This window comes from Alosa sapidissima, chromosome 20 (assembly GCF_018492685.1).
Source record: "Alosa sapidissima isolate fAloSap1 chromosome 20, fAloSap1.pri, whole genome shotgun sequence".
Taxonomy (NCBI): domain Eukaryota; kingdom Metazoa; phylum Chordata; class Actinopteri; order Clupeiformes; family Clupeidae; genus Alosa; species Alosa sapidissima.
This window is the reverse complement of record NC_055976.1, coordinates 23,141,332-23,157,735: the sequence shown is the minus strand read 5'-3', so window position 1 is coordinate 23,157,735 and position 16,404 is coordinate 23,141,332. Positions and strand designations below refer to the sequence as shown.

Sequence of the window (16,404 nt, the reverse complement as noted above, 5' to 3'; positions counted from 1 at the left end):
AGAAACCCTAAAAGGCTTCTGTACTCTTTTGGCAGCACTGATCTATAAAGAACACAGCGTTTGGCAGTAGCAGAGAATGTCTAATAAACGCAGTGTTGCCAACTATTTCAGTCTAATTTAAATATATTTAATTTAATATATAGTAGGGTAATTGATACACTTTACACTTCTGTATCAATTATGGCTACACCAGAATGAGCATTAAGTGGCTGAAAATCAGTAATTTCCAACCTATTCCCAACTGCTGCATTTGCTTTGCACAGCTTGAAGTCTGAAGCCTACTTTCCTTTGTTGAATGGTGCTGGAAAGCGTCTCCCTGTTTCCCTGTCATCGTTGCTCTCGTCTCGTTGACTCTGGTTGTAATCTCACCCGAAGTTGCTGCACCTTACAATAACGTTCTATATAATAAGTCTGTCACTGGGCTATGCTGTTCTAAAACAAATTCCATCATGGGGACATTAAAATATAATCAATTTTATTATATTACTGTAAATGAAGATATACAAAATATACTCATCCAAGACATTTCCCCCATTCTATGGCCATCTATTTTTGTAGCTGCTACAATAATTTGACCTGCTTTTTTGTCTATTTGTTTATTTTCTCAAGAAACTTGCAGTTGGTATGAAGGAGTGTATTGTGTATGTGAGCAATTTCATCTTCCTGAATCTCAATATTATGATCACAAAAAGTCTGGGCAAATTATTAATTAAATTTTCACGTGGAGTAACTTGTTGCAGGGCAACCATAACCGGTTCCATCTCTTCCGATTAGATGATTAATCATCAATTTCTTGAGAACTTTAAAGTTCTTTAAACTTCAAAGTTCTCAAGAAACTTGAGGTTGGTATGAAGGAGTGTATTGGGCAGCCGTGGCCCACTGGTTAGCACTCTGGACTTGTAACCGGAGGGTTGCAGGTTCGAGCCCTGACCAGTGGGCCGCAGCTGAAGTGCCCTTGAGCAAGGCACCTAACCTGCTCCCCGAGCGCCGCCGTTGAAGCAGGCAGCTCACTGCACCGGGATTAGTGTGTGCTTCACCTCACTGTGTGTTCACTGTGTGCTGTTTGTGTTTCACTAATTCACCGATTGGGTTAAATGCAGAGACCAAATTTCCCTCACGGGATCAAAAAAGTATATATACTTACTTAAGGAGTGTATTGTGGATGTGAGCAAACATTGTGCACGTTGCACATGGTGCAACTTTCTTGCAGGGCAACCACATAACCGGTTCCATGTGTTTGAATTGGATGACTTCCATGTGTTTGAATTGGATGACTAAAGTTCTCAAGAAACTTACAGTATCTGCCTGAATCTCAATATTCTGATCACAACAACTCTGGGCAAATTACAAGTCAGCACCAGTGCTGCATTCATTGTTTTGCACTTTTATAATCACATCACCAAAAGTAGGTTATTGGTTTTACCAAAAGAATTTGGCACTATTTTTAAACTACAAACCTGTAAAGTATTTTGATACAAAATATGATGCCATTTTTTTCCAACTAAATAAAATAAAAATGACAACATACTATTTTGTATTTTACATACATGTATCAGACATACTGCCTATCCCTGGCTGTTGGCTGCAGCAACTCAAGCTAGGTAGTACTGATTGTTTTGTGTTTGTTTTGTGTTTATGTTAGGGTATGCTTTGCTATGTTGCCCACCCAAAATTTCTACCAGCCCACCCAAATATAGTAGCCTAGCCTAGGTTAGAACCAGCCCTGCCCTGCATGGAGACATATTTTACGATAATAATGGAGAAAATGTTAGCAAAACTTTAGGTTTTTATTAATGGAATCTCCCGACCCTCATTCATCTATTTGCATCCCACATTCTGCCTTCAATCCAGCGAGACAAGTGAAATAAATGTTTTTTTTTTTTTAAAGCTGTCATCGTCATAGGCACGATATTTAGGCTACCTCTGTTAAGCCTACACAAAGTTGCGTATTAAGGAGTATTTCCTGATCGGGGAAACATTTCGTTCCGCAGTTCAATTGTGCCGCAGGCCAATAAAGGCAAGCGTGTTCGCTACTTACATTTCTGACGTCCGACACTGCTGCAAGTGCATCAAGAAAGGTCCCACCCTACACCATGTTAATGGCCAATAGTAGACTAGGACAGTGGTTTTCAAAGTGGGGGCCGGGGCGTGTTTTGGATAGTCCTCTACTTGACGGTGTAATGCATCAACATAATTACACATAAATTGCACAACAACAGTATATTTAGCCTTTAGTGTCGCTGTCACTTTGTTAAATATTGTATTTTAAGATTAGATGTCAGTAAGGATTAATATGTGATCCCTTTAGATACTAGGCCGGGGCTGTGGCATTCTGGAAATGCTTTGCGGGAAATGTCATATTAGTTAGCTGAACTAACATTAGTTAGCACAACTTCAATACACGTGTTGTGTTTAATAAACATACAGTATTCTTTACTTGTAATGACCAAGTTAGGTGAAATAGGAATTCTCAGTAGTGGAAGTGCACTTACACCAAGTAGCTACACATTTGTTTGCCCAACTTGCAATCCCTTTTCCAGATTAGTCTGCAATTTCAAGGGCAATCGGTTGCATGCTTTTTTAACTAAGGTTAACTAACAGGTTAAATAAGGTTAACAAACTAACTCTACAGTGTAGTAGCACAAACTTCAGCAATTCAAGTACTTTACTTTATTGCTTACTTTTCCACCTGAAAATTAAGCAACACTCATTTTAGGGAAGTATCTCAACAAAACTACTACTACTTCTACTTACTAGAACATTTTAAGTAGGGTTAGCTTATAAGGAAAACTATTATTTTTATAGGGTTAGCACACCTTCAATACAGTGTTTAATAAACACACAGACCAACTTAACTTGTAATGATTAAATTAGGTTAAATAGGAATTCTCAGTAGTGTAAGTGCACTATACACTGAGTAAGCATTTGTTTGCACAACTTGCAATTCCTATTCCAGTCTGTAATTTCAAGGCAATCGGTTTGCATGATTTTTAAAACTAAGGTTAGCTAACAGGTTAAGTACAGTTGACTAACTAATTTCACAGTGTGGCAAAACTTTAGCAGTTCAAGCATAGTTTACTTGATTTAAATGATCGTGTTTACTTTTCCACCCCAACATTAAATTGCACTCATTTTAGCCAAGTTATCTTGCTGACTATCAAAATACCGATGCACTGTTTGAAGTTGCGTTGCTTGCTGTTAAAGGGAATGATTTGTTTAAAGGATACACCCAAAACGCACCCATGACTGATTAAGACACAAGAACATGCCTTTTGTGCCCAGTGCCCAGCATTTGATCACAAAATCACGACATTACTTAAGTGAATGTGGACTGGCCACGCCTTTAACGTCTTTAAACTTTGCGCCTCTGACCAGATAGGGCTCATAGTCATTTATGTTAACATACTATTTTTAGTTGTTGGTCAAATTGGGTTACTCATTTTTACACTATTCCTAAAAAGAACACTTACGGAAATACAGGTTAATGTGATCACATGGTCCAAAAATGTAATGCACATATCAACCACAATGCCTTAAGTAAAAATTCATTGTAAAAAAAACAAGATTTTACTGTTTGGTTAAAGGTACACTTGATGAGAAATTTAGCTCCATGACTTTCAATGCATTTCAATGAGCATCATAGGAAAGAATGCAGATGAACTGAAAGTAATTGTGGTGAATAATGACTTAATATTAATCTTAGACGGGCAAACTTCAGGAAAACTCAGGAATCAGGTTTATTCTGTTACAAGCAGAGGGTAAAATGGTCTATGGTCTATGTAGGCCATGGCCTCTGTTGGATCAACCTCTCACTCTCTTCAGTTCTCCATCTAGTTCTAATTCTTCTAACAAACAATGCAAGTTAGTCACTTTTGCACTTTTTGCAAAACAAGCCCACGTGGTTGGTTCTCCAGATGGCATCAGACACACCTACTTCACACCTACCCGTTCTTATCTGATCAGCATGAGGAGAGATATCCTATACATCAGAAATATCACTTATAGAATGTTCCAAACATTCTTACAATTAAATCATTACAATCCTTGTACTGAGACTATTACAATGATACCAAACATGAATACATTTCACGACATGGATACAGCATAGCAAGGTAACATCCTTTGTCTTGTGGAACTGATAGCCCTTGAAACCAGTACATTAGCATTTCATTGGGGGAGGGGAGGGTGTCTTGTTTAATGCCAAGAGGGCCCACATGGCTAACTAAAACTAGTCTTGAAACCCTAAAATTATTGCTATCAGAACTCAGATGAACTAATGACCTCTCAGGTGAACTAATGACTTCTTCCTTTCTCATGTGTCATGTGAACCACTCACTCACTGACTCTCTCTAGAGAGAGAGAGAGAGAGAGAGTGGGGGGGGGACAATGCCTGTAATCAGACGCTGTACAAACACGTATGAGGTATTTTGTCTCAAAATGCAGGTGCATTTTAAGTTACATATTTGACGTTGCAGTTGGCCATTATCATTCTTGGCAAGCACAGAGAACTTTTTGAAAGGGTCAGTTCATCAGGAAGCAATTAATGATGCATTTATCAATATAGTGTCAAACTGTGACTGTTATCAAAATGAATTATGAAATAAACTTTTATATGGTGTAATAAATGTCTGCAATGCCTCACAGACAAATCTGCAACATTATACCAGTGTGACATCCATTAGTGTCCATATGTGCAATTGTACAAAGTTTGCAACTGTGAATGTCATTTGATATTCTGATATTGTACTCTAGGCTCTTTTGTAATAAATGTAATTAATATAAATTCTTAATAATTAAATATCTGATTAATAAAGAAAGACAGAACAATAAATCGTATTTATTGTTACCAAAAACACATGTGTCACAATGAATCAAGGGCGTAGGTTTGGTCTCAGCTTTGGTAGGGACACATCCACAACTCCTGTTGTCACGATACCAACATTATTGTTTCAATACCAATAGCAAGTGAAGAATCTCGATTTCGATACTATTGCGATTTTTTAAAATTTGATTTGTGTGATTTGTGAGATCATTCACATCAGTGGTAATCATAGAATTTGATTGACCCTCCACACACACTCGCACACACACACACACACACACACACACACACACCATGTCATTAGATAAAATAAATGTTAAAAAAACTAACAAGTCAAAGAAAATCTTTCTGGGATGAGATCATAAGAGATAAGTGTCTCGCAATGTTCATTTGAGTATGGAAATGCACCAGTTTATCTTTTATTTCTTTGCATTGTGCAGGCTACATTCACAAATACATTAGCCTACATAAACAGAATATAGGAACAGGAAAATGTCTCGGATCCATTGTTTATTGCGACTGCAAGATTGGTAGCCCAATTAGCCTAACAGTCAGTGATGGTGACTTATAGCCTATGTGACTGTCCGTGCAGCACACCCTTATTCAACATGACTCCTAACTTTGGTTGAAAGATTACAGAAGCCAGCTTAGCTGTGACAATATCCTGGGTAATATCCTAACAGTTAATGATATTTTACACAGTAAAATACGCATTGGTCACCAGTTGCCAGTTTGTATGGCTAATTATTTTGCCTAAACTGCAATGAAAAAGCTTGGTATTTTGGGGTAAACGGGCTCTGGCAGTAGTACCAGAGAATGTCTAATAGGACGAGCTCTGGTAATCCGCGCGGTTTGTGTCTGTGACGTATTTCCCGTTTGCACCAAAGAAGAAGAGAAGAGATTTTCGCGGCAATCTGAATGGGTTAGAAGTGTCAAGGAGCCGTCAGTCTTTGTATTTTTTTCTAGACGATTAAAAAAAAACAGGTCTAAATACATTCATTACCGTAGACTGGTGCCTATGTCAGCACTTTAATCGTAATAAAAAAAAAAGGTGTAGCTATCAGTTTAACAGATGTGCTCTTAGCTGCTTGACGAAGCTAACATTAGCTTAACTTACCTTCACTGCCAAAATATTATATTAATATTATACAGTCACAGAGTATTTTGTATGAACATTTGTCGCTTGGAACTAATTGAGAGTTAATGCAAATACCATGGCGATGCCAAACACGGATCAGATCAAAGAGGAGTTGGAGCTGTTCGATATAGGCTATGGGGATGATTCTTCGGTCCTGGATAAAAGTAAGTAATACAAGAAAATGTCTACTGAAGTCAAAGTTATTTCTGCTGCCGCCGACCTACCTGTTGACTTATCCTAACGTTAGTAACGCAATGTTACGTTGGTTTACTTTAGCTCGTGCATTGCATTGTCCACAAATGTATAACCAAACATGTCAATTGTTTTTTAACCAACGTTCGCTGTGATGGCGTTACTAAAGTGCGATTGCTTATGGTAAACATCTGTTTGGAAATCGTTGCCACTTGTTCCTCACGTTAGGTTCGTAGTGTCACATTCGGAATGCTTGCAGTAAACTGTAAACAATAATCGTTAGTAGTGAATCATAGTGGAGTGACCATTGACTGTAGCAGCTAGAACGATTCTATGTCTATGGGAGTGACCAAAATGTTTACTCGAGCAGTGTTTCCATAACATTAACGCTAATCTTTCACCTCTGCTCTGTCCGTTTTTTAGTGGTGGAGCAGTGTTTGTGCCACAGGATGAAAGGGGAAGAGATAGTTCTGGAGTGGGTCGCCTTCAGCACTACCAAGGGAGGTCTAAAGCTGAACATGGACCACCTGGAGCAGTTTGAGCATGAGGTGAGGAGAAAGCACGGTGATGTCCCTGAAGAGACCATTTCCATCTCTGCATTGCTTTGGTTTGGCACACTGTGTTTGTAGGCACTGTCTGGAGTGCGTAGAATATGTGGGTTTATTTGGGGGAATTTCCCAGTTGCCCTCTTCAGTGTAAGTCTGACATGACTGAGGCATAGCAAGTAATCATGCGGGGGACCTGCCTGAAATATGACGATGCACCTTTGATTTGCTCTGTGCACTCTGCAGGCTTTGAATAAGAGGAACAAATCCAAACAGGCGACCAGGAGAGAGGACTCGTACAACAGGACCCAGAACATCAACTCCCTTCAGGACCTGTATCCTTAACCACTGAGACTCATAATACACTATGATATGGTATGATACAACCAGAAGTGTTGGTCTTCCTTGACTCAGACCCTGCAGAATCAAAGCTGAAGAGGAGGAGGAAAATCTCCTGGACTCGTACTCTACTCCGGCCAAGGTAATATCTGTAAAATACCAAAATTCTATAGCTGATGTTTTTAGTAAGGTCCCACCTTTGAAGGTTTTAGAATTTCTTACTAGCATAGATTTTAAAACACATATTTAAACTTCTATAACACACAATGCTCTGGCCATTTAATAGCCTTAGTTGCTGAAATGGCCTTAAATTAAACAAACAAACAAACAAACAAATATCTGTAAAATAGCGATATTTGCAAATGGCCATTGTAGTTTTTACCAGCCTTAATGAAAGAGGGCAGTAGTGTTGGCAGTAGCTCATGGTGCTAAAGTCATGCTTGTGTCTGAAGGGTTCCCAGAAGCGAGCTCTCACTACACCAGAGAATCCCCAGTCTAAGAGGTCTGCTCGCATAACCAGCCCTGGGCTCATGCTCTCTCCTGCCAGCTTCTCCCCATGGTAATTTAGTTTAAAACACACATACACACACACAAAAACATAGACAGTCTCTCTCTCTTTCTCTCTCTCTCTCTCATGTGTCCATATACACAAATTTGCTTCAGTCACACTCAGGCACTCTCTATATATCCATAGAAACGCATTCTCCATTGGTATTTCATAATTTGCTGTTTATTCTCTCACTTTCCCTTTTCCCTCTGTATCTCACCCTCTCCTCTTGTCTGTGTTTCTGTCTCTCGTCCTCCATAGCGCCACCCCGTCCCAGAAGTACAGCGTGCGCGGCTCTCGTGGCGAGGTGGTCTCCACTTTCGGGGAGTCGCAGGACCAGCGCTGGAACGGCCAGAAGGGTCAAAGGGAGGTGAGCGTCCGGACGCTCCTGAGCGGAGAGGACGCGCTGACCTCCAGTTACAAGCACATGTTCCAGCGGCTCAGAGATGTCCGTGATGGTGGGTCCTCGCTGACCAGACGCTGTTCTGCCCATTTCATTCATTCATTCAATCTTTATTTATTCTCGGGAGGTTCATTGAGGGTAGTCCTCATTTTCAGTGAAGCTGAGATTTGAATCTTCAACCTGTTTACATTACATTTGTTGCACTACATGGTCAGTTTCTGGCCCATTAAAGTAGTTCAGAGCTATTGAAAGATATATTTTTTTTTTCGTTACAGGCAGGTCTGTTAATAACTAAATAGAGGCATTTCATTGATGTATCCATTTATTATTCTCCTAGTCCGATTATGACCTGTAATAATGGAATTTAACTCAATGGTTTCTGTCTTGTAAACATGATCCTCATTATTGACCCCTCCCCATGTTTGTTCTATAATTCAGTGCTGACTGAGAAGATTGAGGTCTTGGGCGAGGAACTAAAGGTCCACTTCAACATTGAGGAGTTCTCCCCTGTGTCCTTGCCCGCACAGGTAGCCCTCCACCTCACTTTAATACTCGGCTTTTTATTGTACTGAAAATCGCTCTGAAGTGATCCCCAACGATATCGTTCTTCATGTCGTTATCGTTATAGTTTGTGTGAACGTTGTCATTTATATTAACGAGAACAATATTTATTTATAGTTATCGTTCTTGGAGTGAATGGGCCTTAACACCCTACTCCCCCCTCAGGTCCCTACCCAGGCTGGACACTAGTCCTACTAAATGATTTGTTCACTTTTCCACAAACTTGCTCTTGATACTACTTGATAACTGAGCCATGCTTTTCCATGCTAATTGGATACATTTCCTAACCCACTGCAACAGTAAATCTGAATGATTCAGTAGTTTAAATTGAAAGTGGTTGATGTCTGACACCTGGCCTTTTTTGTTTGTCTGTGTGTCTAGGACCAGGTGACCGTGTTGGGCCAGGTGTGTTGCGACAGCAATGGGAAGCTGAACGCCCAGTCTGTGCTCCTGGAGGCGGGGCAAGACCATGGTGGGAGGCAGGTGCGGCTGGACCTGTCTGATCTCAGGGAGTACTCCCTCTTCCCTGGACAGGTGAGCACACACACACACACACACACACACACACACACACACTCACTTACTGCAGTACCGTTTAACATTACTCCCTCTTCCCTAAACAGGTGAACACTCACACACACACTCACTTACTGCAGTACCATTTAACATTACTCCCTCTCTCCCTCACTACTTCATAAACCCCTCTCTTTTTCCCAGGTTGTTGTCATGGAGGGTATGAACACTGATGGGGTCAAGTTTATGCCATCAAAGTTGTATGAGGTAATCTCTCTCCCTTCAGACTCGGATGCACAGAGATGCAGCTTACACATTCTAGAAATGTCTCTTAATGTTATCTTCAGTGATATTGGCCCTCATTTATCAACCGAGCGTAGAAACTAGCGTAGATCTGAGTGCAGAAATCATCTTACGACGGGGCTCACATGCGATTTATGAAACTTCCATATTACTTCTATTCCAGCGTAAGAATAAACGTGTGTTGATAAATGTGGCAGCTGGAAACAAGTGTAATATAAATATCACGCCCCTTTATATGCTCCTTTTAAAGGCCGGCAGTCGCCCCTAGAATTTACGACACGGAGGTGCATTAGAGAAACGTCCAAAAGAGAAACTTTTGTGACCTCGAGAAAGCCACAGTGACGTTGCAGGTCCAGCTGAACCTTATTCATTTTGACAGTGTCATCAAGAAAGCCAGGAAAGTATAGCGAAATGCAACACTTTATTTTAGCAGAGAACGCACAATACATTCATTACAAAACCATACGACACTTAATATATGACTGTTGCGTTTTCCAAAGAAAAAGGAATTCTCTCCTCATAGCCTATGGCTATCCTAAGCCATCAAATATGTCAACATAACAGGCTACATGCCTGGCAAGTAGGCTACAAATCTTAGTCTTAGGTCCAAGATATTCCATGAATTCAACTCTTCAACTTTCCAATCCTCCGCCGATTTACTGCTGCACCGTGCTATGCCGCCTAAAAAACTTGCGTACACGAGTTGAGACTTGACGTGAGATTCGAGCGTAGCCACTGCGCGCGTTCAAATTGATAAATGCCATGCTTTGTGTAGAAATAAGCGCACGCCTGTTTTCTGTCATACGCACATTTCAGAAATGAGTGCCATTGTGGCCACTTTTCTGTTTACCCTGCAGGGTGTTCCACTGCCATTCTATTCCACAGAAGTGAAAGAAGAACCTGAGGAGGGTGAGATGTGCTAAAATAACCCCAATATGTCATTTTGGAGACCCGTTTACGGTCATGTAGGAGACCCGTTTACGGTCATTGTCATATGACCCTGCAAAATGAATGGGAGTTCAAATTAACCTATCACTTTAAGATGGGTTTTAACTGGCATCAAATTCAAAAATTACTTTTCATAAAATAGTACAAATTCAAATATCTCAAATGTCTGTTTTAACATTTGATATCTATGTAATTTTGAAACTAAATATGGGTTTACATGATTTGCAGATCACATTCTGTTTATATATACATTCTACACAGTGTTCAAACTCTTTTAGAAAGGGGGTTATAGGTCGTTATGATTTTGTTAGGATTAGGTTGTTATGATTTGCAGTCTCATTTCAAGGTCTTGGGTGTAGAAACGTTGAGGAATTCCTTCAGACGCCACTCTTAATTTGTATGTTCCTATCTTTGCGTCTGTAGAGTCTGAGCCGGTGATGGTTTTGACTGCCTGCGGTCCCTACACTCCTTCTGATAGCTTGGCCTATGACCCTCTGCTAGACCTGCTCAACGTGATCTCCAGAGACCGCCCTCACGTCTGCATCCTGGTGAGAACATCAGCGCACGGCACAGTACAGCACCCGCTCCTGTCGTGGAGGTCCTATACTGGCCACACAACACACACAACACTTTATTTTGGTCACCTGTAGAATGGGAATGAGTTGAGTGACTATTTATGGCAAACTTATAATTGTTTTTGCTACAGTTTGGGCCATTTGTTGATTCAAAACATGAACAGATTGAGGTAAGTTCATGTTTGTTTGTTTGTTTGTTTTAACCACTTTTCGTTGTCTTTACTGTTGAATTGCATTGCTAATTGGTTCTTTTGAACAGAAATGTCAGGTGACCGAAACCTTTGAGAGTATCTTTACAAGATGTGTGAACAGTCTTGTGGAGGGAACCAGAGGGTATGTGCTTTCATCTTCCTGTCATTAAATATTTATATATTACAATTTTTTTTTAAGTGTGACCGTTTGTGCAGCACATTTTATACAGATTTCAAGTTGAATATCATTAGTTGTATATTGTAAATGAAAAAAATGCCATGCTTTCTTACCTTATTTTCATCTTCCTGTGAAGAATTGGATGCAAGTTGGTGTTCGTTCCGTCACAACGAGATGTTCACCACCACTTCATTTACCCACAACCCCCTTTCACATTACCTGACCTCAGTAAGGAGGATGTAGAGGTCAGTTACACACTCCTAAGCCTTAAATACTTTAACACCGCAAGCTCATAGTGCCAATGTCCAAAACGGGTTTTCTTTATGAACATATACTGACCATTTACTGTACCTTACATCAGAAGAAGAGAATATTGTTGTGCTCAGATGAGATTTAGTCCGCTGTACCACAAATCACCAACTGAAAGTTGCTGTGCTACTGTTGAAATGGAATGTTTTACATGGAATGCCATGAAAAGGACATTGATGACTGAACTCCATTCTGTTGTCTTGTTCTGTCCCGAACAGAGAGTGAGCCTGGTGCCTGACCCATGCACTCTGGTCATTGAGGGTGTGACCTTTGGCCTGACCTCTACAGATATTCTGTTTCACATGGGAGCTGAGGAGATCAGCAGGTAACATTTAATGTTAAATTCCAATCAGATTAAGGCTCAGTGACGTTACACGTACACTCACCATTGTTTGCCATGATTAAAACTGTGATAAAGTCCCATCTGCAAGACCATACAACCTCTTAGAGTTTCAGCCCATGCTCGTTATATAATCATGTGCAAATATTTTAATGTACTCTTACTGTTGAATGTTCCCATATCAGTATGTAAAATGCCTTTGGAATTTTTGTCTTGGCTTCTGGACTCTGACTTGTTGATGGTGTCATTTCAGTGCTGCTGGCTCTGACCGTTTCTCCCGAATCATGAAGCACATGTTGACCCAAAGGAGGTAGAAACACACACACACACACACACACACACACACACACACACACTTACACACACACACACTTACTTTCACTCATGCACACACTTACTTTCACTCATGCGCACACACACAGCCTTCAGATAGTTGAAATAGTTTTGCTGGCTCCTTGATCGCACCTCTGCCATGTGAACTCCTGTTTCTGCCCCACAGCTACTACCCCCTGTACCCTCCCACGGAGGAGATCAACATGGACTACGAGAAGTTTCAGCAGCACGGCCACATGCCCGTCACCCCTGACGTCCTGCTCGTCCCCTCAGAGCTTCGCTACTTCATCAGGGTAAAGCATCGAGGCCCTTGTGTGGGATAGTTAACATACGCCCCCTTAGGCATCATGATAATGCCTCCAGGGATACAAGACCAGGATCCAATAATAGGGCTGTGACTAACGATTCATTGCATAGTCGATTGATCTGTTGATTATTTTCACGGTTTAGCAATTAGTTGCAGATGTCAGCAAATGGTGAACAAATACCAACCAGTGTTTTGCAAAGCCCAAGATTGTGTCCTCAAACGCCCTGTTTTGTTCACACACCAGATATTTTATTTACGGGAGATTAAGTGAAGCTGGATGTAGTTTAAAAGGCTTTGATCAGGGTATTATTTTGTATTTTCCTTAAAAAATAACAAACCATTACCAAAATAGTTGGCTATTAATTTAATACAATCGCAATAAACATCTTTGTAAGCCCATATTTCACCATAAATAACAGGAATCTTGCTAAATGAAAATCAGTTGAATTCTCCCTCATGTGATCTTTCTGGTCATATTTTCTCAGGATGTGATTGGTTGTCTGTGCATCAATCCTGGGCGACTCACCAAAGGACAAGTTGGAGGCACGTTTGGCAGGCTGCTCGTCCAGAGAAGATTCCCAGACGCTGAGGGAAAGAGAAGAAGCCCCTGCTTATCTGGACAAGTAGTGAAGATATGAAAAAGGAAGGATTCAAGAAAGACTGTACATTTGTTTGTCATGTAATTGAAATGTAACCTAAGTATTTGTTTTGTTTTTTCCTAAATGCTTTAGATACTGGGAAAAAAATACAGTAATTTTCATAGTTTTTCTTGTAGGGTTTGTGATTTGTGTAATCTGATAGCATCACTCCAGTTCTCTTTATTGTATCTGTCTGTAAATTATGGTCTCATTTCCGTGTGGTTATACTCTTCTTTATTACATGATTGTCAGTTTTGATGAATTTAAAGATTTATAATTAAATAATTTTATAAAGCATGGTTTTCATGTTTTATGTTCAGCCTTCTAAATTACTTGATTTGATAATACTAATGCAGGTAGGAGATTATACAAATATATTTTCTGCACTGCTGTGGTAAATAATGGTAGGCTACAGCAGTGGTTCTCAACCAGTGTGCAGTGGAATTTTTAGGAACTCAATGTGTTTCTATACAGGCTTATGAAATAGGCTGGGCTATTTTTAAATGCATCACTGGCACAACTTATCAATTTAAAAACTCCGTCAACATCATGGACGCATATGCCTATTGCTGTAGTCTCAGCTCTTGAACACTAATGTATAGAAAATATGGACATACAAATAAACACCCTAATATAGTGTCCACCTTGGTACTTCTCGATCTCAGTGCAGCCTTTGACACTATTCCTCTTCAGCACCTAGAACACTTGGTAGAACTTGGAGGCACAGTTCTCAATTGGCTTTCTATCTTATTGGAAGATCACTTTCTGTGTCTATTGGCAATTGTACATCTATTGTAGTTGCCATTTGATATGGGGTGTCTCAGGTGTCAATTTTTGGTCCTCAGTGGTTTCAATACATTTCTGATATTAAAACATTGATGGCCAAAACTTCTGAAAACTTAATGATAATATAACAGCGATTCTTAAGGTCTTGAGATTTCTGCAGTAAAGTACAGTACTATCACTACGCAGTGCAATGTCTTTTTTTCCATGTCCAAAATGTCTCTTTTTCCCAAGGGCGCGGGAAGGTGCTTCCTTGCTTTGCTTTGCTTTTTGTCAATATAGGCCTACAGATTCGCAGTTTGTCATTATATTTGTTGTCAAATAGGCAAATAGCAAAAAAGGTTACGGATAGCTTTGAATATAGCTATCCATAGATTAAACGTTATAGTATAGAAGTGAAAGTGACGTACTCGCTGAGGAGAGACGTTGCAAGCAGGCTAGTTGACTTCGAGAAAAGAATATTAGGCTACAGAAAAGAATACAGGATTTTTTTCTCTCCCGGCAGTAAAGACAGTAGATTCAGTGTTTAAAATGTAAATGCAAACTAAAAGTAGGCTAACTAGACCATCCAGAGGCTGCTGATCTGTCAAAAATGATGAAGATCAAGATGGTTTTATTGTTGCTGCCATTATTACCACAAACACGAATTGATAACGAGACCATGGCGATCGTGGGTTATATCTTGCCTGCTTATTAGGCCATGCACCTGTTAGAACTCCGTGTAGCATGCATACTGCCAGTTTCCATATACCATCACCAACTAGTTCGCACTTTGGATATATCGTTGGATTGTGAAAAGCCCAATTTCGAATACCAAACGACAACAGATGAGGTAGGATGCATCTTTTGCAATTAGTCTTTGGCAGTGGTGGAATGTAACGAAGTACAAATACTTCGTTACTGTACTTAAGTAAATTTCCCACGTATTTGTACTTTACTTAAGTAAAATTTATAGTGCATACTTTTGACTTTTACTTCGTTACATTTTACAGCAATTATCTGTACTTTTACTTTACATTTCTACAACACCATCGTTCCTTTTTACGATACATTTTATGATCAGTTTTTTTTTTCTCTCTGACAAACACGTTTGTTTTACCGGGGGGTTGCTACCAAAGATTCTGGAGCGCTACGTGCAGTCTTAGAAACATAAGCTTCTAGTCTAGACCATGCAAAGCGTCAGCTTGTAGCCATCTGCATTCGGTAGGCTATATTCATCAGACCCATGGCTACACTGTACATGCAACTGTGTTCTGTGCCTTTCTCTGTCTGTTATCTGCAGCGTTAGGGCCTCCTCTCCGATGAGATTGCTATCCGCGGATCAGCGAAGTTACAGGCTATGCCCATGCTTCTGTCACACGTCTGATCATTTGCGGCACAAATGAATGGTAGACTATTAATGAACCGGTGGCCGGAAAAAACGTAACATTTTCCAGATTAGGAAATATTCTTTAATTGTGTGTGATTAAATAAAGATGCATAGCCTACAATTAGGGGGTAGTAACGTGAGCGCTCATTCAATGTCTATGCGTCTGCGCAAGTGAAACTGAACTTAATCATAAAGACACCTTTCTCAGCAACTTTTCTGTTCAATCAGCATAATTGGCATTACGATCCACCCGACGTTTCCCTTGTCTACCCCGTTAAACTTCAGGCTCTCGTGTTTTGCTGAATGATATTACTCAGCAGATCACCCTAGTAGATAACCAGAATTGCAGTCTCTAGAATTGTAGGTCAGAAACTGGGCCACAGATGGTAAGCACAATTGCATTAACTTAAAACTATCTAGTCGAGTATAACCTAAAACTAGCTTAATTAAAATGCCACAGCCCATACTGATTTTTCCTTTTAGAATATATATATATATTAAGAGAATAAATCATTATGCAAATACTTTTACTTTTAATACTTAAAGTACATTTAAAAACAGGTACTTTTTACTTTTACTTAAGTAGGGTTGTCATTGTGGTACTTTTACTTTTACTAAAGTAAATATTTCTCTGTGTATTTGTACTTTTACTTAAGTACTGAGTTTCAGTACTTCCTCCACCACTGGTCTTTGGCAAGCCCACGACCTCACGTACGGCTCAGTTTCTGTTAGTGTCAGGCAATGTGGCTGATCTAGCCCAAATCCACGAACCTGTTGCCTATCAGTAGACATGTCATCTCGAGTTCCACGACAGCTTAGCTAGTGCCACCGAAATATGACACTGAAATCCTTTCACTATGAGTCGCTCAGATAGAAACCGCTGTGATTGTGGTTAGGACACTTTTGCTGTGGAGTGGAGACGCCATAAGTTAGGCTACTTAGAAATTGTTTGCCATTGTCATTGCAGCCTAATTATATTTTCAAGCCAAACATCTCTGGTGTGGTTTTGACAATCAGAAAAGCAATATACTGAAATAGTTTAATGATGTAAAGTCAAGTGCGCTTCTAAT

General features: G+C 40.0%; 1 protein-coding gene and 1 long non-coding RNA gene across 2 annotated transcripts; one reads left to right on the top strand and one right to left on the bottom strand.

Annotated features, from left to right (window-relative positions):
- The first annotated feature begins 5,697 nt into the window (after positions 1 to 5,697).
- On the top strand, positions 5,698 to 13,450 carry pola2 (polymerase (DNA directed), alpha 2). The gene is made up of 18 exons (XM_042074149.1): positions 5,698 to 6,124; positions 6,576 to 6,700; positions 6,944 to 7,032; positions 7,121 to 7,178; positions 7,489 to 7,595; positions 7,845 to 8,041; positions 8,425 to 8,513; positions 8,929 to 9,081; positions 9,265 to 9,327; positions 10,221 to 10,272; positions 10,735 to 10,859; positions 11,018 to 11,056; positions 11,146 to 11,219; positions 11,392 to 11,500; positions 11,783 to 11,889; positions 12,158 to 12,214; positions 12,404 to 12,530; positions 13,030 to 13,450. The coding sequence occupies exons 1-18, from the start codon at positions 6,037 to 6,039 to the stop codon at positions 13,180 to 13,182; spliced, it is 1,812 nt and encodes a 603-aa protein (XP_041930083.1). The 5' UTR covers positions 5,698 to 6,036; the 3' UTR covers positions 13,183 to 13,450.
- Positions 13,451 to 14,343: 893 nt separating this feature from the next.
- LOC121694154 lies at positions 14,344 to 16,184 on the bottom strand. Its single transcript, XR_006025681.1, has 4 exons — positions 16,102 to 16,184; positions 15,213 to 15,218; positions 14,982 to 14,985; positions 14,344 to 14,822 (listed from the first exon to the last, which is right to left on the bottom strand). It is a non-coding gene; the product is annotated as an uncharacterized LOC121694154 (long non-coding RNA).
- Between the last annotated feature and the right edge of the window lie 220 nt (positions 16,185 to 16,404).